Here is a 23,574-nt window from a genome sequence, read left to right on the forward strand (position 1 = left end):
TGAGCAGGAACAATGGCAATGTTTAATATTAATGATACTTAACACTTGCATGCTCAGAGATTACTAAGTAGCTGACATAAAAGTGATTTTTACAGCAATCATGTTACTCTGTTATTATCTATAGTTATCTGGATTGCCACAGAATCTTTAGCTGAGCAATGGATAGATATTTCCACTGTATCACGCAAAAAGTAAGCATTACAAAAGACAGCCTTTGGCTTGAAGAGCTTGTGTGTCACATCAATAAAAACAGAAATGGAAACAAAACAAACTGCATCAGACAATCCCACTGGAATAATGGCAGCACTTTCATTTCCTTTTCAGTTCAGGCACTTCTCATGACCTTAAGCAACAAAGACCATATAATGTCCTAATGAGGTGTCTTGGGTTCAGCTGTAACAGTTGTTTTTCTCCTTCTTAGTAGCTGGTGCAAGTGCTGTGTTCCGGCTTTAGCCTGAGAACAATGCAGATAACACCGATGTTTTAGTTGTTGCTAAGTAATGATTACTCTGATCAAGGACTTTTGAGTCTCAGTGAGGAGGGGGACAGGAAGCAGGGAGGAAGCCCCACAGCTGACCCAAACTAGCCAAAGGGGTACTCCATACCACAGCACATCATGCCCAGAATAGAAACTGGGGGGAGTCACCCAGAAGGCCCAGATCACTGCTCTGGTCAGGAGGGGTATCCGTCAGCTCTTGCTGAGCAATTGTACTGTGCATCACTTGGGTTAATTGTTCTTTTCCTTCTCCCATTTTTGTTTTATATTCTCTCCCCTTGTTATTTCCCTTATCATTATTGTCACTGGTGGCAGCAGCAGTGGTTTGTGTTATACCTTAGTTACTGGACTGCTCTTATCTTGACTCATGGGTTTTACATTATTTTGGTTCCCCTCCCCATCCCATCCAGATAGGGAGAAAGAGGAGGTGAGCAAGCAGCTGCATGGGGCCGAGTTATTGACTGGACTTAAAGCATGATATGAGGTTATATAAGTAGAGACCAAATTCAGGCCGCCTGCTCCTCCCTCCCGCTCTTCCTTTTGTTCACACTCAATTCAAAACCTCACTCTCTTACAAGGAGCAAAGGAATAATTACTTCCCACATAATACTATGATATTATCACTCATACAACTTGATGCTAGCTCAATATCCACATATATTAGGCTATTCAGCCCATTAATGCTTCCAATACAGTATGAGACAGTGAAATCCAAAATGAACACCGATGACAAAAAGCTGAAGGGATATTGCAATAAGCTATATTAAATTGTGCCTCTCTCCATCCATACAAATACTTGAAAATACATCTCATGTTTTCAATCTGAAGCTTTCCCTCACCTGAACACAATACCCAAAGCTTCAGTTAATAGCTAGCTAGCTGATCCTTTTCTTAGAGAAATAATCCTCCTCACCATATACAGATACTTGCAAAATTCTATTCCCCAAGAGTCACTTCTTACCTGCACAGAACGAGAGGTGAATGAGAGATTATGTTTCATTAGGAAATCAAATTAATGGTAAAGTCTGCTGAGGGTTATTTTCGCTGAGATTATGCTTATTCTGTCTCAGCAGAAGAAAAGGTTGTGCTGACAGACAATTCTTTTTGTGGTCCAGTAATGAATACACTCTTCAGAGACAGTCACCTCTGCTGACTGATTCTGAGACAGCAAACATTTAAACAGGGAGTGTAGGAAAAAAGTCTGCCGCGTTGTTACAGATACAGCCTCCTATCTACACAACTTTGATTGCTTCACAAACACCGTTAAATCCAACGTCCCAAACTCCTCTAAGCAAGGTTTCTTACTTCCTGTTTTCATATAGAAAAATTAAGGCATGATCTCCAGTTAGCTTTGGCCAGAACCTACGTGGTGAGGAGTGAGTACAGGGTGGAAGTACCCTCTAGTTAGTACTACTGTAGTTAACATCTGCAGTCAAGACAGCATTGCAGAGAAACAGATCATCTTTAACCCTGAGCTTTTCTATGCCTTAAGTATTAGATGATGCAGCCACAAAGTTATCTGTAGAAAGGTAGAATCCTGCCACCCAAAAGGTCTTTCTGCCACTCTATCAATAGATTTGAGTTGTAATGGGGAAACTATGGCTTACAAAGTCTCTGTGATGGCAATGTCTGTCCAAACGGTACCAAACGAACATTCTCTCAAACTTCAGCAGCTGGGAGGCTGCAGCATTTGCCAAAGCCTACAGAAGAAATAAAAATAGATCCCACTGACTCCCAGGATAACCACAGAATACTGCCTTCAGCCCCTTCCCTCCAGTAGGGTCATAGGGAGCAGGTGATAGGAGCTTTGTGAAGTACTCCTGGTACTTCACTTCCTGTGCTTCCTGTACCTACAACACAGTAAATCAGAGCAACCGCTATTATTACCTGAACCAGAAGGCCAAGCCAACTCCTGCTTCTCCAAACAACCTCCTCCACAGAGCTGTTTCTACTCTAGACTCCCTGTTATAACAACCCGGGAAGATTCATAGATGCAAAGCATCCTCCAAACATGACTCCCTCTCAGAACACATGCACCATGTGAATTCCTGCCCACCTCTGAAAACAAACACGCTGGAAGAGTATTCAGTACCGCCACGGTACCTGCATGCCCCTGACTTTGGAAATGGTTGCTCAAATTCAAACTTAAGCTCCTTAGATCTTAATGAGCCTTCTTTATGACTTCTTCCACCTTCTGGGAAGTTACCACCTCCACTATCTGCCCACTGAAGGATGCAGGTCTTTTAGTGGGTCCTTAGAAAGCTCCTGGACTCAGTGAGAACGAAATGAACAGGACACCTAGGTCAGTGTGACTGAGCAGCAATCCCAAGGCTGCTCACCAAGTAAGTCTGCAAGGGCAAAATGTGGGCAGCAGAGCTGTGGCCATACAGACGGGGACGTAATTGCCTGCGTAGCACAGTAGCAAGCAATAGGAACATGTAAATAGAGCCAGAAGACCCAAACACCTTCACACCACAACTACAACTGCTGTGTAAGCAATGCCTCATCTTCATACACGTTAACCACCCATTATTAGTGGTCAAGTTCACCCTTCTTCCTGAGGAGAGATTCCTGCCCTCAGCACAAACACGTGGGGCTGCTGCCATGCCAGTTAGACTCCTATTACACATGAATTAACACCAACCATGGAAAGAGCTAACCCTGCCTCTAACCAAAACTGAGAGCAGGGATGTGCAGTAACAGCTCACTGCACTGCACAGCAGCGGCATGAGGCGGACCAGCCTATCCATCAACAGTTAATCCTCTTTCCTGTGAAGTCAGTGAGGCCTTTGAAATTCTCCACACTAAAACCAAAATATAATCTTGGGTCAGAGACAGCCTGGTCCCCTCTGCAGAGCACAAAAATCTACGAAGCAACGTTCCTCCGATACAAAAGTGGTTCGGCCCTGTTTTAAGGACATATAACAGAGCTTACTAACATCATAAGCCTTCTCTAACTATGCCAGCGTTAGTGCCCCATCAGCAAAGTTTCTACACAGCTGAACTTGTCTTACATTAAACAAGTTTTGCAAGACCCTGCATCCAATAAACCTTGTTCCTCCTGCTATCAGAAGAGCAAAGAACTGGTAACAGCAGAGCAGGTCTTGATTAAAGGGGTAAGCAAGTATTTGTCTCAGCAGGGTAGAGTCTCACTGGAAACGTGAGCACCAGTAACGTTGGCTGTTGTCATCACAAGTGCCTGACGGGTGAAAATATTGCTTCAGTGAATACCATGCAGTCCTCAGAAGCCTCCTAGCTCTTGTTGCCATAGCACTCATACGTGCTTATGGAATGCACAGCTCACTTATGACCGCGTTAAAAAATGAAACCCAGATGAAATACGCTCCGAGTGCTTACCAGGGAGCTCTTTTAATGATTTACAACCCATCAGTGGAGGGACAGCGAGCACAGCTCATTAGAGCAGCAGCAGAGCTCGCTGCCGGCTCCCTGCTCTCCCCGAAATATCAGTCAGGTAAGAACAAATAAATATATAAAGCCTGTCCCACTGAGAGCCGTTATAAGGGAATTAACAGAAACACGGCTGTTGGAGCAAATGAAAGATGGCTCTAACTGCTCTCCTGCTCGGAAAGGGAGGACAGGAAGCTTGTACAACGCGTGCTGTTGAAGCCCCAGCATTTCAAAAGGCTGCCAAGAGGCACAAGCTGCACGCCTAGTCTTTAAACCAGGCACTCCAAAAAGGTTGCCCCTTAGGGAGCAGCCATGCTTAAAAGGAGCAGCTTGATGAGACTGTCAGCTTAAAAGGAAAACTAATAACCTAAACCCAAGATGTGACTTGCTCAAACAGTCAGCTGGAGCTGAGGAATCCCAAGATCAGCCTAACAAGGGACTTGACTGATCAAATTATCACTTCTTTGCCACTGAATACTTTGTGCAAACTTTGAAAGCAACTTATTACCTAGACATACGCAGGGTTTCTGTACGGAATACAAATACAGCAAGCAAGGACAGGAGGGAGGACACAGAACCCCAGTGCAAGCACTATCAAACATCAACGTGCTATGGCAGGAATTCGGAGCACTGACTTAAACTGCTCATTTGCCATTATGTAATCCGTTTTCTTCTTTACCCTTCACAAAAAGCAGAACTCCAGCATTTCGGTCTTCCCTGGGGTAAGTTAGCCATATTATCCTATATTCTGCTAGAAAAAGGGCATACAGACCCTCAGCGACTATCAAATACAGCTCTGCACTGACCATTTCGGTGGTTTAATTTAAATCACTCAGTGCTGGAACACCATTGGTGGCTTGAACTGCTGCCTTTGCCCTGTTACTGCCACTTCACCTACAGCTGCATATACATCAGAAAGCAAAGGAGGAGCGGCCATGGGCCAAAAACATAGGCAAATCAGATTCAACAGGCCCTCCAAGGCTGGCTAGCATCGGATGGCAGGTAAGTGAGGAGGCTCCATTTTAATTAGTAAAGACATTAATTGTTAACATTTTTACATTAATGCTCACGCACAGGTTCTACGTTTAAAGCCTTGTACAAAAGCAATGCACAGGGCAGTCCCACACAACCACTGTACACACTTAAGGAGGCAAAAATGGAGAAACAGGGAAATGGCCACATCTAGAGTTGCATACTAATCCAATGATAAAAGCCTTACACATGCATAGCTGTATGTATTATGTAAACATGCCTAAAATAAGTTGTGCAATCAGTAGCCATTGATGACTGTTTGAGAAGCAATTTTTCCTCCTGCCACACTGGAAACAATCATTTTTGCTTCCTATTCAAACTATGCCTCTGGAAACCTGAAAACATGAAATTAAACCTTTATCTACGAAAAGGCAGGCAACAACTCCACTTCCCAAATCTCCCTCTTGTACTGTGAGCAGACAAATACTAAAGTTACCTGTCATGGCCCATTGACTTCCACGGCCCATGTTCCTGGTTCAGTAGTAACTAACTCACCATTACATGAGAAACACAACCACAATCATAGGCTAGACCTGCAAATATTTATGCATTTACTGAACATAAAGAACATTAAGACATGTGCCAACATTTAATATGTTGGGCACACATTGAAGCAATTGCAGATCAAAGATTACAGACCAAATCCCCAAACTTTTACACAAAGAGTAGAAATAGGTTAAAATAAACCCAAACTTTAAATTTCCTCGTCTGTGTAGATCCCATATAACTAAAACCCCATGTTGTTCACATCTGTAAGCCAGGATAACCCTACAATGACTTTTAATGAACACCCCTATCTACATGACTGCTCAGGCTACAAAGGCTAATGGTTGCCTACAAGCAACTTCCAGGTTTAAGAACACAACCAATCTCCAACCAGGGGGACCAAAGAAAAGCATGTGAGAAAAGCAAATGATCAGGCATCATAAATATTCCAGCAGAAAAGGCTGCTTATGACTCAGCCTTCAAGGTTCATGAGCAAGACATGCTTTATAAGTGCCCAAGAAGCTACCTTCAAGCCAGTGCTGAAATGATCAGTTCTGTTGAAAACCACTGAATTAAAATAGATACAGGATAATCTTAAAGAGCACAGTTCTTTCCATTTCATTTCCCAGTATTTTAACATCCTTTCGAAATGATTAGTTATTTGAACAAGGATTTACAGGATGCTATTGAAAGCACACTAAAAGTTGCTGCACTGCAGGACACAACTGTCCTTTCGGAACAGTCTGATACTTGGAGCAATTACAGCTTATTTATTTATCCACCTACCCACCATCCACTGGAATATGGGTATCACAAAGCAGACAATAGCAATCTGGCATCTCAGCCGTCACATACGTTCGAATACAAAGAAATGTTGCGTAAGAAACTTCAGACGAGGCCCTTCAGAAATGCAAACGGACAAAGGGGGGAAAACAAGTCACGGAAAACTACAAACACACACGAGAGCACAAAGAATTGCGAAGAAAGATGATAGGTGAGGTTAAAAATAAATAAGAAAGACGATACAGGAGCAAGGATAATATGAGAGGAATTCAATCTGTACCCAAGTTACCTAGGAAACAGAGCGGCTGTGTGGTGAGTGGTTGAGGGAGGAAAAAAATAGCATTGTTTAGAAAAAACAGCCTTTCAGAGCATCACACCAACTTCCAAACAGAGCTCCTGAAACAAAGAGGCAGCTCAAATCCCCACCAGGCCCAACCATTGCCGTCTGCAGAGTTTCAGCTCAGAGAAGTTTAAAGTAGCCACGCAGCGCATCTCTGAAGGCAGCGTTTAGAACAGATTGAGCAGCTCACTGTAAGTGCAGTTTCGCCCTTGCAGCGTTAGCAATGGCAAAGGTCCCTATAGGCACACAAAATCAGCTAAAACTGAGATTAAAAAAAAATTTAGATTTGGAAAGTTCAATTTCAGAACCTAATCTTAGAAAAGCCAACCCCAAAATGCTGGGTTACTACTTCAAGATAAAGCTACCTTTGGTCCCTCCCTCCTTTTACTCTTTAACAGCACCCGCTCTGGGTATGGGATACGCAATTTGAGGCCAATGACAACAGAACTCAAACAGATCCTATCTCATCCTTCTCGCCCAATTTTCAATGACTCAGACATGCAGCCACGAATGGGGTTAGCCAGACGCCTGGCTGTCATGGCACAAACTGCATGAAAATTCAGCACTAGGAAAGCATGTGAAGGCCACGCAGCTTGAGAAGTGGTCAGAGCAATCCCCCCCAACTCCTCAGGGAAAGAGTTCCCTCAAAAGGCTTGTGAAGTTCAGGACAGATTTGTTTTGCCCACAGCAGGCAGGAAGCAGGCAGCTCAGGCCTCTCTGGAACTGCATGGAAGCATCCCAGACCCTGCTTAATCTCTATAAGGCTCCTCTTCATTTCTCTCAAGCTTCCTTTCCTTCGTCTCTAACTCCTCCACCTCTTCAAAACGCATTTTTGGTACGATTTTCCTTTTCTGGGGGAAGACAGTTTCAGCTTTGTATTGATGTAGGATAGAGGAAAAAAAATGGGGAAAGGGAATTTCAGAATCTTAATATTTCCACAGGGTGAGAAAACCCAGCTCTAGCAGCTAGGAAAGCATCTTCCCCGTTCTGCAGGAGTCTATCATGCAGCCTGTTCTACGCATTATCTCCTCCAGCTACGGTTGCTCTCATACAGGATTTCAGAGGAAAAATGGAAACAGATGGCCTGTGAGCTTTCCAGGGCAACCGGCAAGCACTGTGCTGGTCACCAGTCTAAAAACCACAGCTTGGAAGCCTTTAATCTATCTATTTTAGGTATCTCTATGATGACCACTTCAACAGTACCTTCAAAGCAAAGATCCTGTTGTGGGGTGGGAACATGCAGAACTTCATTTGATGTCTATTTAGAGAACACAAATACTCTCTAATCTGACAAACCCCAATCTCGTCCTTTGAAGCCTCTTTCCAAGCCACCTCTCTGCTTCTGGGAAAAACGTCTTAAAAACTTGAGGAAGTTTCAAAATAAGCACTGGTTCGGGGATGAATATCAGTACTGAAGATTAGAAAGCAGACTGGCCTTCTGTCTTACAACAGGACGGCTGAGTCACTTGTAACTGCAGGCCAGTGGCAGAGTGATCCATAACTTGGTAAAACAGCTCAGTACCCTAGGGACCCCTGCCTCGGCTGACTGACCCTAAGGCAAACCACCAGTAACACAACAAGTAGAAGAGAGTCTTATGCAAAGCCCCCTCTTCCCATCCATAAGCAGTAGCAGAAAGTCCTATATATTCACAATCTGTCTTCTGTGTTTGCAGGTGACGTTTCCGGTTGCACAAGTGAACCTGAGGATAGACAGCCCCAGGATAGGCATTGCCATACATCAGTCACAGCACAGCATCTCTGCAGCTCTGCATGGTGCAACTGACTGTGGATTTTGAGACAGGGAAGGAGTCCATGAGTCATCTCGTGCTGTCACTCCATGCTGAGGTTACACAAAAGAATGACGCAGTGCGTTTGGACCACATTGGTTCCTGATGAACCACAGATGTTGTTTTGATTTCCTGAGATCCCAAGTCTGGGCATCAGACAGCCCTTTCTCAGTGGAGGGGATATTTGTTCTTCAGAAGTCCCAAAGGTTAGGATGAGCTGGCGCTGGGGCTGGCTCTTTCTGAGGAAATTCCACCCAAGGGGGTTTACTTCACCAGCATGTGGTTTCCCCATGTACAAGGCTGTTCTGGGGACATACGGAGTAACAGAGACTTTGACACAGCCATGGATTTAAACTGTCATCTATTCCTATGACTGCAAAGGTCTGCACATAATGACCACTGAAAAAGATGACGAAGGATAACACAAATGTCTCTTCCCAGTTGGCTGCTGCTTAGAAGAGCTTTCTGTTAAGAAGCCGCACTCCTGTACATTAATAGTGCACGTAAGTTTCCATATTGGCTTCTTCAATTCCCATCTTTATACAAAACTGTGTGCAAATTCAGTCATCTCCTAAGTCCAGTATAAGCCATCATCAGGTTCAGCAGGCTGGAGAGATACGGAAATGCGCATGTTGCTTGGAGAACTTGGGAAGTTAGTAACAGCATACACTGCTCGGTTGCTTTACTTTGAGCCTAGGCCCTACTCACTGAAAAGTGATCCATTCACAAACATACCTATAACCTCTGGGTGGCTTCTAGCCAGAAGTTTGCCCATTTTACGGCAGTAACCGACCCTACTCTTACAAGGTTCAACAGGAGGCACAGGTTAAACCAGCACAGCTCTGCCTTGCCTGTTTCAAACGAGCTGCAGTACGGGGTGGCAGAGTTTGGCCATAAGAATGCTTTGAATCCGGCAGAAATGAAGAGGTAAACTATCTTAACGGCACACTACAGTTGTCAGCAAGGAAATGGGATTGCTGCTGCCCGAGACAAACATCTTCAGGCACCAACAGTGACTTTCAGCATGTGGCAACAGTCCTGCTCAGCTCAGCAGGGAAAAAGCAACTCTGCCATGCGCTCTGAGGAGCTGGCAAGGAGGTGGTGTTGAAACCAGAAATAAACCAGTAACATCTCAACATCGCAGCTGCTGCTCACTCAACAGACACACAGAGAGCAGGAAAGCCCTGACCTAAGGTACCCAGCAGCGCTCGCCGCGATTCAACTCCCAGATCTTTGTCCCGGCTTTGAGCTCTGGGGCTGAAAAGGAGCAACTTCAATGATGCCGCAGTGCCAGGAGGGTAGCAGAGGGATCTTGGACCTGAGAGCTGCTCCCAAAAGGGGAAGAGAAGTGAGAGACAAGAACCACAACAGTTGTGCCAACCCCATCACCAAATGTCTCTTAGAGATACCACCCCTGTCCCCATAACTCAGAGAACAAAACAGTCATCTTGTGACCACACCATCACCCTCCTTTGCAGAGGGATTGTGGGGTACAGCGTGGCTAAAGCTTGAAAATATGTACATCACTTCACAACGATCTACAGCCCAAACCTTCACTTTGAAGGGAGAGAACAGAACAGAGCAGTAACTCACTGGAGATGTTGTTAATCGAAGGATCGCTCCATTTTTTATCTCGTTACGATTCTGAAAGAGAAAAAGCCAAAAGGTTTTATTGAAAACTCACATAAAAAGAAGACACATGCACGGAGACAATGCCACACTAACACAGCAACAGTGCCTTCCCCTGCCTGCATGTCTTTCGTATGTGAGCCAACGTCTAGTCAGCATCTTTCCCACTGGGGCACACTAACATCAGCCTCACGAAATAGGTGGCTGCCCACGTGGGTTTTAACAAATGTGAGCCCTTCCCAGGATGACTTCATGCTTGTCAAAGTTCAGCTTCCACTGGCAACTTCTAAACATTTCTTTGAAACCTCCCATCCGCAGCATCTGGCTCTGGTCTTGCCCTACATAGTTACGGGGTTCAGGAGCTCGTGAAACCTGTCATTAACCATCTGCAGGATCTAAAACCTATCCCACTGGCTCTCCCGTCCCTAGAACAACAACGTGCTGACTCAAACCACTGGAACCAGCCTGCCGAGCCCTGCCACCACGACTCTGCATGCTCCTCAAAGCTAACAAAGCATCGCTGTCAGCGGTAAGGGAAGTTCAAACACGCCCCAAGTCATTCTCCTTGCCCCGCTGGCATTACACATTTTCCTTTGGTTAAGCTCACAGAAAGTGTTCAGTTAGACTGACGCTACGGGTAGATGGAAACACTGCCCTGGTGCAGGCTTGTCAGCGTCCTCACAGCTTTGTGGTCAATGCCCACGGGCATGGTCTTCTCCTGCGGTAAGCATAGAGGAGCCTGCCCCTCTTCTGACAAGCTGCTCCTGTTCACCACAGGTCAGGAGAACCCAGCTCAACGAACACACTAACAGTTTCGGTACACGATGTGCATTTGCAACTTCATTTATGGTTCCGTAGCTTGCTCGTGCGCAAAATAACCTCATTTTTCACAGGAACTGATGCAATCCCCACCAGGTTGAGAGAGAAGAGATAATTCTGCTCTGAAGCTCGCATTGCGGGCGTTCTGCAGGCTGGTGTTTAGCCAGAAAGAAAAGGAAGGTGCGTTCCTTCTCAGGCAATTTTTCCCACATTCATTCCATCTTTCTTGCTCCCATCCTGATGCATTTCAAAGCCAAAATGCTAAAAACCAGATAAATGTCGCTCTGAAACCAGGTCAAGCGGTTCCAAAATAAAACCCCAGTACATTGTCTCTGTTTCGGTATCCAAGTCGCCCGTGGGATTGGTTGTAGCTACCTACAAGATCCCTCTCCACCCACAAAGCCTTCTTCACTCGAACTGAAACACTTGAAGCGCCAGACAGCACAGGGGGTACAAAGGAGAAGGTTTTTGGCTGTCTCCGCATACACACGCAGCCAACGCACCCCAGCCCTCAGCAGCCTTCTCCTGCCACAACAGCCCCAGGGAGGCCAGCCAGGCTGTGCTCAAGAGAGGGGCAAAAGCGGGTGAGCACCTAAATACAGGCGTACCTCCCACAGCACTAACAACGTGCCAGATGTTGGGCTCTGGCAGCGAAACAGCATCAGACCCAGCAGTGTTTCATCACAGAACAGTCAGGGTTGGAAAGGACCTGAAGATCCTCGCGTTCCAGCCCCCCCTGCCATGGGCACGTCTAAGGAATCTGTATGAAGCGGCAGCGGTGCATTTGTGTGGTTTCATCTAAGCCAGCGTTCAAACACACTCACTTGGCAGGCAGTTGTGGTGGTTTACGCTGTTACCACCTCCTCGACTTGTGGAACTGAAGTAACTGCTTTAGGGCAGACAGTCAGCACAGGCTAAATCTGCCTCCATCAACAGCTTAGGTTAAGCCACTGGACCTCAGCTGCGCTGGGGCAGAGTATGTGCATGCACACGTAGGCACAGGGTCCTGACAGCTTTACTCTGATGGGCACAAATCCCAGCTGGGCTGGGGCAGCCTGGAGAAGAGAAGGCTCCTGAAGGGGAGACCTGAGAGCAGCTCCAGTGCCTAAAGGGGCTGCAGGGAACCTGGAGAGGGGCTTGGGACAAGGGCCTGTAGGGACAGGCCAAGGGGAATGGCTTGAACCTGCCCGAGGGGAGACTGAGCTGAGCTCTTAGGCAGAAGCTCTTCCCTCTGAGGGTGCTGAGGCGCTGGCACAGGGTGCCCAGAGAAGCTGTGGCTGCCCCATCCCTGGCAGTGCTCAAGGCCAGGTTGGACACAGGGGCTTGGAGCAAGCTGCTCCAGTGGAAGGGGTCCCTGCCCGTGGCAGGGGTTGGGGCTGGAGGAGCCTTAAGGCCCCTTCCAACACAAACCAGGCTGGGGTTCTGTGAGTGCTGCTCCCTTTCCACACTGCAGCTCCCTTTCCGGGAGCAGCAAGGTGTCAGCCACAGCCCCCACTCCATTATTTCATGGGTGCTCCAGGCTGGAGCCATGCTCCACGGTTTGCTCAGTTGCAGTGGTTCCGCCACAAGCTGAAACCCCAGCCCATGAAGAGCTGGGCTTAACCTGATAATGCTCTACAGTGCCACGCACGCAGGTCAAAAAGCAGATGTCCCATTAAATAAGAACGCTTTGGGATTGCAGAGATTGAATCTACAACCAACCAAGTAAGTGAAAATATCTTGTTAAAAATACACTATTTCTCCATATTCCTCTGTAGAGGAATTTCAAAACAAGTGGGAAAAGGAAGCCCATAACACAGTTGAAGTTCAGATGCCACATATGGATAAACACAAGAAGTACTACTCTCCAGTGACCATATGTCAGCAGGTTATATATAACATAGCATGCCACACATAAAATAGCAGAGGAAAATAACACGTATATACTATATATGTGTATAAAAGAGTACATAAAAGCCTCGCTCAAAGTTTTATTTGGGGTCTGTTTATTTATCAGGCTGAGTCTGCAACACCAGAGGTTTCAGCCTCAAAGCTGCGATGTTTGTCAGAGCCCACAACACATGAAGCCCAAAGAGCTTCCATCACCCCTGGCCCAGGGCAAAGTGCCTGCGTCTACCCTATGCTCCATGTGCAATCACTGCTACCGCAAGAGAGAGGGAGAGCCCATCTTCAACTCCTGAGCTCGACAAAGGCTCAAGGAAAACTGCCCGCGCCTGCTCTCTGACAGCGTTCAAAGCTCCAAGTGTCTCACGCAGCCCTTGAAAAGGAACGGCTCTTCCCCAGGAAAAGAATCCAATTTTGTTTATCCATTCTAAATAATGACTCAAGCACCGACCAAGAAACAGCGTGGAAGCGTACAATTAAGCCAAGAGGATTTCCTTCATTAACTGTGTGATGCGGCAGTTGTCATGCCAGTTAATGTCAGTGGCAACGTTTACACACCGTTAATCTGCTTACTATTAGGGACCGCATCCTGTGGATTTCTTTTCCAGGAGAACAGAACAGCATTACAGCAGCCCAGCTTTGGCGATTGTACTCCTGAGCCCCACTGCTATCCAGGGCAGGCTCACCACTGCCTATGTGGGGGACACAAGAACAAGACAAACACCAACCAAACCTCTGCCAAGACACTCCTGATCCATTTCTCAAGTGGACATCGGGTTTGTAGATACTGTTGAGCTCTATTAGGAAAGCTTATTCCTGGGCAGTGAGGGAACGGGTGAAACAGCGCTATCCAAAATGCCCCCAAAGCCCTCCGTAACAAGAAAATACATTTGTTATGTGTCACCTAGGACTGACACAGCAGCTATGTTATGGATACAGATAAGTGCCATTTGCAGTATTATATCTAGCAAGAGTCTCCACACTCACAAGATGGTTTTATTCTCATTGAGTAGGTAGCATTTCCAAGCATCACACTGCTGCACAACACTTCCCAAGCCAGGTTTTCAATCAGACAGACAAGTGCTACCACGAAAACACACGAGCAACAAAACGCAGCATGAAGGCGAGGATACCTGGACAGTTCACCTTGTGTTCATGTCTTAGGGCCCGCTGACTTCCAGCTGGTGGAGTTGGGGAAACATAAACCTATGTTATCTACCATCACATCCTGCTCCTTCTCAAGGTTCTGCCTTTACCATGCCACAGGCTGCTTCGCCCAAAACACATGCAGGAGACTCGCATGGACTTCCACCTAAAAAGCAGGCCTCAAGCATTAACAGGGTCCTCTAAACCATGCAGAGGGATGAAGGTATGTGAATTCGCTTTAAAAATACACTATCAAAACAGTCGAGCCATTTATTCAGAGCCTTGCTGAAGAGATGCTTTGGAAAGCTTATCAAGCAAAAGCAAGGTTTATTTTGCCATGCGTTTGTCTTATCGCTCTAATAATCTGTTATACCCAGCAAAATGCCTCAAGATCCCTCTCACTCTAACTGGTTGGAATGGAATGTTTTCTTAACATATTTGAGGAAGACCCAGAAGTATTGGTTCCCATGGTTATAGCTCACTCAGCACTGTTCTTTAACCTTGACCATACAGCTTCCTTCAGACTCCTCTAGCTAGGCTACAGAGGAACACCCAGCCAATGTAAAATGCTTCACGTGTATAGTGCTAAGGAATAGATCCTTCCCCACTTCCATGCTACTATTATTTTATTACAGCTTCCTCCAAACTGACACAACAACAAAAAACCAGAGCTATGGAATACACTAAGTTAGCAACTCCAAAAGAGTTTCGTGCGGATGAGTTAGGGCAAGCAGTAAATAAGGACAACGTGATAGATAACAGGGCTCATTTCTAAGTCATCAACTGAGGAAAGAGCAGAAAGATCCTTGCTGGCAGACCGCCCTTGATGCACTGATCCCATGTGCTACCGCAGCCAGTACACACTGGGCGTCATCAGAAGCATACTGTGAACTAGACAGAGGACACTTTTGCCTTAACACAAGAACCTCACGTGGGGCACTGCGCAGTCCTGACCTTCACCTCTTAAGGAGGACACACTGGAGTCAGGGGAAATGCAGAGAACGGCAGGTGAAAGGCTCACTGCGATCGAGCAGCTCCCTCAGCAGGCAACCTCTCCTCAGTCTGGAGGGGCAAAGCCACAGGAGTGAACGGAGCAGACGAGCTGAATGCAGAACTGTCGTTACCAAGCCCTGCAGTATGAGAGCTAAGGGGTAGCTGATGAGAGCAGTAAGGGACCAGTTTAAAGCAGATGAAGAATATACCTCCTCATTCAGGAGAGAAGTACTTGAACTTGCTGTCACGACAGGCTGTGAAAGCAGGCAGTATCAGCAGGCTCAAGAAGAGATGAAAGAATTTAGTGGCCTTTATACAGGATATTATATGGACTAAGTGTAGATGTAGGCTCCAACACCTGTAGCACAAAGAATGCGAATGCATGTGGAAGCATGAAGGGAGTGAAAGCCGTGACCGGATCACACTTCTGAATGACATTTGCTGCTCTTACAGCTGGAGACAGACCCTGAGGTTGGTTAAAACGTTCTGCTGACTCGGGACGAAATTCAAGTTCATTTTCAGTCACCAAAAAACTGTAGTAAGCCGAGAGCTAAGAGCTACAGGTAAGTACCAGCACTGCACTGCTTGGCATGACGGGGCTGTGCTGGTTCAGGGGAAATACTGAGGCAATAAATCTTGTGATAAAGCTCCTTTTCTGGGAAGCTGCTGGCAACAGGGTGAATGCCTCCTGGTTCTTCACATTAGAATTTGATGCTAACCTTCTCCTGACAAAATCAAGGGTTGGTAATTTGGCTTAAGTCTCTAAAAAGAGGACATTTTCCGCATGCTGTTTACCCACCCCTACTCAAGGATTACAGAAGCTAGTAAATAAACCAAGTTACACCAGTGGTATACCCAATCCAAGGCAACTCTACAGCCCACAGGAGGCACAATTCTGCGTATATCCCTCTAGCATGTGGGCTCCCAACGCTTCCCTTGCATTGGATCTACCAAAATGCACGCAGCACAGCCACCTGACCTTAAAGAAGTTACCACTTCCTCTCCCATTCATTCACAAAATGGAGGGGAAAAAAACCCACCAAACCCAGGGTTTTCTTTAGTCAGATCCATGACTTGAACTAACTCACTTTCCAGCAGTAGTAACTGGGATGCTAGTAAAGCAAAGGGAATGAAGCAATGGAGGAGTAAAAGAAAGCCCAACTCTTTTTACTCCAGCAACCCACAGTAATGCCAACTTGAGCGCCACTTAAACGACATCCAAAGAAAACATCCCTATTGTGCATGATTTCCTCATCCTCAGGTGGAGCGAACTACAAGGACAGCGTTATCAGGTACCACTTGCTCTGCGGAGCAGCACTGGCATTACCCTGTGGGCAGACATTCACATGACACATTCAAGTAAGTTACACACAAGCTATTTTTAACCCGGATCAGTTCCCCAATTCAAGAAAGCGCACAGGCAGCAGTACCAGTAACACGGAAGGGGTGGGCAGATAACATGCAGCCCCTTCATCCTCTGATAAGTCAGAACAGAAGAACTGCACCCTGCAGAATAAACATGAGGAAATGACAGACTTAGCTGGGCTCCTGCTACTGTTGGTGAGATCATGTGGGGAAATCAGAACAGGGAACTGGTATGGACGCACACACACAAAACAACAAGGACTGTCAAATGGAAGTCAGTTCTCCGATGCAGTTCGCCCAACACATTCACCTGCAGCACCACTGAGGGGTCTGCAGCTCCTTAAGAAGATGCTGCTACTAAGAGAAATAGCTGAAGACTCAAGCCAAGACTGTGGTTCACAGTGACTTTTGCCAAATCAAAGCACAGCTTGAAACCATAGAGGCAGTCTTGTATTTCAGCCTCTTGCTCATTCCTACTATTGGTTTTATGTGGCATAAACAGTTGTGGACCTAGTTGATGAGCCAACCAGGAACTAAACCAATTGAAAATGTTATCATTTTGGGTTCTGGCCAGTTTGTAAGGTAAAAGACAGGAATTAGCACCATAGCATAAGCAGGAAAGCAGCTCATTTTGCAAGTACCGTGTTTGGAACACTAAGACTTGTTAAAAGGGGAAGCCTGAAGATGCTTGTGCTTCTCTAATGTGCACATCCTACTCCCTTGCCTGTGCCCTTCCTCTCAGGTACAGAGGGACCGCAGGTAAAACATCCCTTCTCCATCTCCAGCTACAGTCGGAATGTCCCAATGGGTTCACTTGACATCAGCCTAAGCAAGCTCCACAAGCAGCTGAAGGTCATAACAGCTTGAAGCTGGTAAAACCAGCAAAGTTTCACTCCTCTTCCCACCCTCCCTTAACTTCTTCCTTCTCTGCAGCCCATTCCTGGGTGCGATTCAAGGGCCCAATCTCACCCTTACCTGAGATCAGGCAGACTTTTTAATAAGCAAATGTAATACATTAAAATGGCACGAAGTGATCCCCCCCACAAAAGCTGTCCAACAAATAGCCTGTAGCCAGCAGAAATGGCAGATCTCTTGGGGAAGGGGAGAAGAAACCAGCACTGTTCCCTTTTAGCAGCGAGCTATGTCTGCTCACCACACCTTGTAAAAGCACCCATCTGAACTGGCTGCTCCTTAAGCATGAAGATGATTTAGGAGCATTTTTCTGTTCAGGCAGACCTTACACGGAACTGTGTGCTATCAGCTGAACTCGGTCACACTGTGCCTGGGCTACAGAGCGCTATCTTCAAGTGCTGTAACAGAAAGACAAACCTTATCAGAGCCTTTCCTCCCTGCTGATTACGGGCAAGGCAAAATTACAAACCGACTTTGAGAAAATGAGCACCTACACAGCTTTGTAAAACCAACACTTGATGCATCTCATCAGCTCTGGTGTGGAACTGAGGAGCTAAAGAGAAGATAATGTCATACCAAGTACTTCAAAATGAGACAAAGCAGAAGAATTGAGCTGCTCATCCTGAGGCCAGAAAGTGCAAGAGGTTGACAGGACAGAATTATCTTCTTTGGAAAGTTTAACATAAACCTAAAGTCCTACAAAATGAGTCCTAAAAACTAGGACTGATTTATCAAGAGAAGGATCATCACTGAGATCAGCCCAAACAAAGCAGGACTGGAAGCGGATGTAACCTGCCCGAGGGGAGACTGAGCTGAGCTCTTAGGCAGAAGCTCTTCCCTGTGAGGGTGCTGAGGCGCTGGCACAGGGTGCCCAGAGAAGCTGTGGCTGCCCCATCCCTGGCAGTGCTCAAGGCCAGGTTGGACACAGGGGCTTGGAGCAAGCTGCTCCAGTGGAAGGGGTCCCTGCCCGTGGCAGGGGTTGGGGTTGGAGGAGCCTTAAGGTCCCTTCAACCCAAACCAGGCTGGGGTTCTGTGATTTCATGTGCACATATTCCAGTTTTACTTCTGTTCATACACCAGTGTCCACTGGTTTTTACTGGAGTCCACAGGGCAGTGCCGCCAGCATCCATGGAGTGGGCAGGGGCACGGCTGCTCTGGCTCCATGTTAGGAATTGCTGCAGGTCTGTGCAGATTCAGATTCTCCAAAACTGAAGTTTGACTATGAGGGAAATGCCACGTGTCCCATCAGTGGCAGAGAAAAGGGAAAGTCGGGCAAGGTTTGGTCCAGGTGAACTCTGAACTGAAATCTGCCATTTATGCTGCATTACTAACAAATGTCTTACCGAGAGCAGTGCAAAATGCCAGCTGGGAGGAGCAGATCACTGAATACACTTCTCCAGCTCCCAGCCTTCACGCTACTTCGCATTCTCAGCTGCTTACAAAGTACCAGGTCCTTCAGTGAATAAGAAACATTCATTGCTGAGAACGTTCTACTTCCAACTCACTGACGTTCAGCTGATCACTGGAAATAGATGAGCACTACAAGCGTGAAAGAAAACCATGTCCAAAAACCCCCGGCCCTACAAGTGGCTCATTTCTTGTCCTGTCATTTGCATACACTCCCACACAGGCAGCCTGCAATGGCACGGTGGAATTTCACATGAATATACAATTACAGGTTGTATTCAGCAAAATAGGCCACAAGCAAAAGCACCTTTGAGAAAGGACAAGCACCAGGAGTCCACCCAGGTTCCCAGCCTGGGGACGTGGGGGGGAGTAGAAGGATGTCCCATCTGCAAACACAGCAGAGAGCGGAGCAGTGACGCTGGAAGTAAAGCGGGGGCAGGTCCCTCTGCAAAAGAGAACTAAAAGTCTCTCAAAGTGAATGGAGGGAACGCTCGGTGTCTGCCCCCCTCCACTTCATGCAATAGGCACAGAAGAATGAAAGGGAAATGTGGGAGTCGGGGAAAAAAGGAAGGAAAAAAACCACAGAGAGTCTTTAGAGGCATCAAATGTATAAAACTGAACACAATGGAACTGTGAGTGAACAAAAATGGCTGCAGTCAATACACAGGTGAATGAGATGTCCTTACTTTTAACAGATAACATGAAAAATGGCACCGGTGTGATCCCGGTGGGCTGAGCACAGCTCAGAGCTGGCTCGCAAAGCCCCTCAGCAAGAGCGAGCTAGCCTTTTACTCCCGATGGCTGCTCAGATGCAGAGTTAAGAGCTGCCACGCTCAGCCTCCAGCAGCAAAGCCAGCCTGAATACTTGCTCTTCCCAGCCCTACGCTCCTGCGAGGACCCCTTGTCGATGAGCACTGGGGTTTAGCAAACCTTCAGATACCACGCAAAGAAACAAGCACACACAAGAAGAAACGAACAAAACCCCAGACAAACATTTCTGAGGGCTCATTACAATGTGAACAGCGGAAAGGACCCAGCTCCTTCACAATCATTCTGGTTTTAGAGACCCACGTTTGAGCTAACAGCGATTCCTCCCACACCCAGAGCCCATTGCGGGCAGCGCAGGTGCACAAATGCATCTAAAGGAGCCAGACCTTGTCCGCAGGGATAAGGGACTGGGCATAGCCACCAATGTGCTGTATGAGGCACTCACAGCCGGTATCTGGCCGAGCTGTGGTTTTCAGCTCAGGAACACGCATAGTACACAGAATTACACAGCCATTTTCATGCGATCCCAGACTGGGTTGGGTTGGAAGGGACCTTAAAGCTCACCAGTTCCAACCCCTCTCAGCACCCTCACAGGGAAGAGCTTCTGCCTAAGAGCTCATCTCAATCTCCCCTCTGGCAGGTTAAAGCCATTCCCCCATGCCAAACCTGAGCTCATCCAGGCTATAGTGTTCCTGAGTTATCACACCCGACATACACAAGCATCTATTCAAGTACAGCCTGGACAGAGTGAAGCAAGAGTGACCATTTAAGTTCTCTATTACATAGTATTACAGTATTACATAGTATTATAGTATTGCAAAATGGTATTATACTATTACATATTATCTAACACAACAAGATGCTGAATCAGAAGTCAGGCTCTTAGGTGCCTGATGTACCAAAGAAACACCCCTCCACGCTAAGTAAGGCCTTTTAAAAAGGATGCACCTATGAATGTATGAAAACCCCAAATACACTGTGACCAAAACTCAGGCTGAGCTTAGCACTGTGTCCGCTTTGTTTTCTTGTTCACATAGCCTGCTATTTTATTTCTCCATTTTATATCCCCACAACTAAACCACATAACTAACGCCTTCCACTGCACTTTCATGGGCACAGACAGAGCCAAACGAGAAGCCCAGAGCAAGCAGTCCTAACTGCGTCTCCTGTGATAAGCCCTGTCTGTAGCGGGAACCCCCGCTGACTCCAGATTCATTGACAGACCGCCCTTATCCTGTCTGAAGCAGTCACTGCTGCTCCTCGAGAGGCAGTTTTCCAAATGATGCAGCCAGGAGAGAGAAAAAAAACCTACCGAAAGAAAAAACCCCACAGGACTGTTTGGGCGTTGTTTGCATTTATGTGCGGTATAATCAGGAAATATAGGTCAGCTACGGAAGATAAAGAGTTCTGCACACGACAACCAAAACACAGATGCGCTGTTTGCCACCCAAACCCAAAAATATAATAGTGAGCCATGTGTTGACAGTCCCACATTTGTAACATTTTCCCTTCAAAGTTTCTTCATTTGCTGCTTTTCTTTCTGCTCACTTTAAACACGACACCAGAATGATCTTCCCTGTGAGGGTGCTGAGGCGCTGGCACAGGGTGCCCAGAGAAGCTGTGGCTGCCCCATCCCTGGCAGTGCTCAAGGCCAGGTTGGACACAGGGGCTTGGAGCAAGCTGCTCCAGTGGAAGGGGTCCCTGCCCGTGGCAGGGGTTGGAGCTGGAGGAGCTTTAAGGTCCCTTCTATACAAACCAGGCTGGGATTCTGTGATATTTTAAAAGGCATCTCTACCTGGAAGGCCACAAGACAGCAGCCCCCAGGCTCTGCAGGAACATGACCTATACATCCTGTGTTCTGCATCTGTACAGGTGTAGGATCATTCTTTGATAACGGTGCAAACAGTTCATAGACTCTCAGACTGGTTTGGGTTGCAAGGGACCTTAGAGACCCTCCGTTTTCAACCCCCTGCCATGGACAGGGGCACCTTCCACTAGAGCAGGGTGCTCAAAATCATTAGAAGCTGTCACTTGAAAAAGGAGCTCTGCATATGGTCCTAGTAAGAGACTGATGAAAGGAACGCGGGCTCTAACAGTTGGTGCTGTACCTTCATTGAGGTGCGTGTGTTTGTCCTCATGGCTGCTGTTTTCCATGTCTTAATTCAGAAAGCAAAATCTGACTGCACACAAACAAGGGAAAGAATGTGGCAGGGTTCACCCTATATAAGCCTCTCTTCATAGCTGCCATCCAATAAGCAGTGACAAATAGTGAACAATATCTAATAAAAGTCACAGACATCTGAGTAATACTGGTGGCATTTAGAGCTCTTCTCTTTTCTATGTGACTCAGACACTCTGCGTATTTTCAGCAGGGAATAAACAAAGTCCTCTCCGCAGCACAACTCCAGAAGTTCTTGAAGACCATTTTCCACCCTCAGTGAAAGTTAAAGGCAGGCAAAAACCATCACACTTCTTTATATGTGGAGGAGGAAACATTCCTCTTCTCCAAAGCTGCAGGACCCTACCCACCAAATGTGGAGATTCCTCCAATTCCATCAGGACAAACTCCTTCAAGAAGCCCAAGTTTTCTCTGAATCCTGGCTTTTTGGAAACAACCACTGTACAGTCGGGGTTTAAATGCCAACGGGCAAGTTCAGCTGCCTCTGGCTCATTGGAAAATGTTGTGTCACAATTGAGGGCAATTTGCAAAGCGGTCTTGCTATTTGATTTGGGTGGAAACGAAACACAGCAGCTAGCAATCACTTCAACAGCTTTCCTTGTGGGGCCTTTGAAGTGCCTCTCAATTGGAACTTGACAAGAAGGGAGGAAAAACACAGGAGGGAGAAAGGAGATCCCAAACCAAACTGTACCCCACTGAGGAGGTTGCCTGGGGTGACAAACAGTTAAATGGAAAGCTCAAACTGGTCTGCTAAGACAAATAAAAGCAGCACTATGTTATGAGCTGTCTTGCTAAATTTAGTCTTTCCGAAGGCTTAACCGTGCCTAAGCTCCCTTGATTTCCTGGGTGGGGGTAAGAACCGCAGCAAGAGAAAAGTTGGTTCATGTCTCAGCTGCATTTAGCAGATCCTCAAGAACGCTACAATGCAAAACAAAACCAAAGGACTCTTCCGCTTCGGAGTAAGCCAAACTACACTGGTAACAAGGTCAGCAAGAGGCATCCACATCCATGCAGCTGAGCTCAGATCCATTTAGTTCAAAATCTGAGGGTAGGGAATCTGCACACTGACTTCAGCAAGTTTTGAACTGTGCTCTTTTCCCATTGCTTAGGAATTGTACCTCAGGAGCACTCATGTGCACACTCCCCCAAAGAAATACATTCTTCCTTTCCTAATTTCAGCAATTCTCTCAGTAATGCTAGGAATGACAGTGCTACTCAGTGCCATTCAGACAAGCATGTCCCACTTATTTAGACTAGACATTCCATTTTTATTACAGCTACAGCCATTTCACTACTCTCTGCTGAAGTCATTGCATCAGCCCATGAATCACATATTAACTCACTATCTGGGGACCAAAAACACAAGCCAATGTCACATACAGAACTGGAAAAGGATAAGAGAGCAAGCAGGAAGGAGCAGCAAATATTACACAGGGACTGAAACTTACCTACCTTACACAGTGACTGAAACTTATCTACCTGATCAGCCAAAGAGGGAGGTGATGTGCACTGAAGGCCATAGAATCACAAACTGGTTTGGGTTGGAAGGGACCATAGAGCTCATCCAGTTCCAACCCCTGGCAAGGACACCTTCCAGCAGAGCAGCTTGCTCCAAGCCCCGTCCAACCTGGCCTTGAGGTCTCCTCAGATGGCAAAGAACCCTTGACATTCACAGATTCCAGTTTCCTGCCCTCCACTTGTCAGCAGAACACTGAACACGCACAAATACCAAAGCTGAAGGGCTCAGTGCTGAAGCCTCACACTCAGCTGTGAAGGCCCTGGCATGTTCAAACTTTTATTGCCTTCAAACAGAAGAAATCAGTGCAAATCCATTAAACCAGGTCTCCCAGTCCCTACCTTCTCATTAGCATCGCATTAGGGACAACACTCTGTATTTGTATACATTTTAATTTAGAGTAAGTTATTGTGGCAAACATTTTAATAGGCTATGTGAGATTGCACGGAATGATTTACCTACCTTCTCTGTGATGTAGAAATTGGAACTATCAGCATGCTGCAGTGCAAACTGATCATGATTTGCAAGAGACCACCTTAGAAATATGAAAATAAATTAATTACAAAATGAAAACTTAAATACTCTGGAAGAACCCTTTACATTATTTTACTACAAACACACACA

General features: G+C 46.5%; 1 protein-coding gene across 5 annotated transcripts in view; it reads right to left on the minus strand.

Moving 5' to 3' along the window:
* Window positions 1–23,574, minus strand: part of ELMO1 (engulfment and cell motility 1) — a 274,208-nt gene that overhangs the window by 191,623 nt on the left and 59,011 nt on the right. For 4 of the 5 annotated variants that reach the window (XM_065665367.1, XM_065665366.1, XM_065665365.1 and 1 more), the window contains 2 exons: window positions 23,413–23,485; window positions 9,926–9,976 (listed from right to left, as the gene is read on the minus strand). In XM_065665367.1, coding sequence (XP_065521439.1) covers window positions 9,926–9,976; window positions 23,413–23,485 — 124 coding nt within the window. The remainder of the gene's footprint in view (window positions 1–9,925; window positions 9,977–23,412; window positions 23,486–23,574) is intronic. The other variant, XM_065665369.1, reaches the window with a different exon arrangement.

The sequence above is a fragment of the Lathamus discolor genome, chromosome 2 (assembly GCF_037157495.1).
Source record: "Lathamus discolor isolate bLatDis1 chromosome 2, bLatDis1.hap1, whole genome shotgun sequence".
In the NCBI taxonomy this organism is placed as follows: domain Eukaryota; kingdom Metazoa; phylum Chordata; class Aves; order Psittaciformes; family Psittacidae; genus Lathamus; species Lathamus discolor.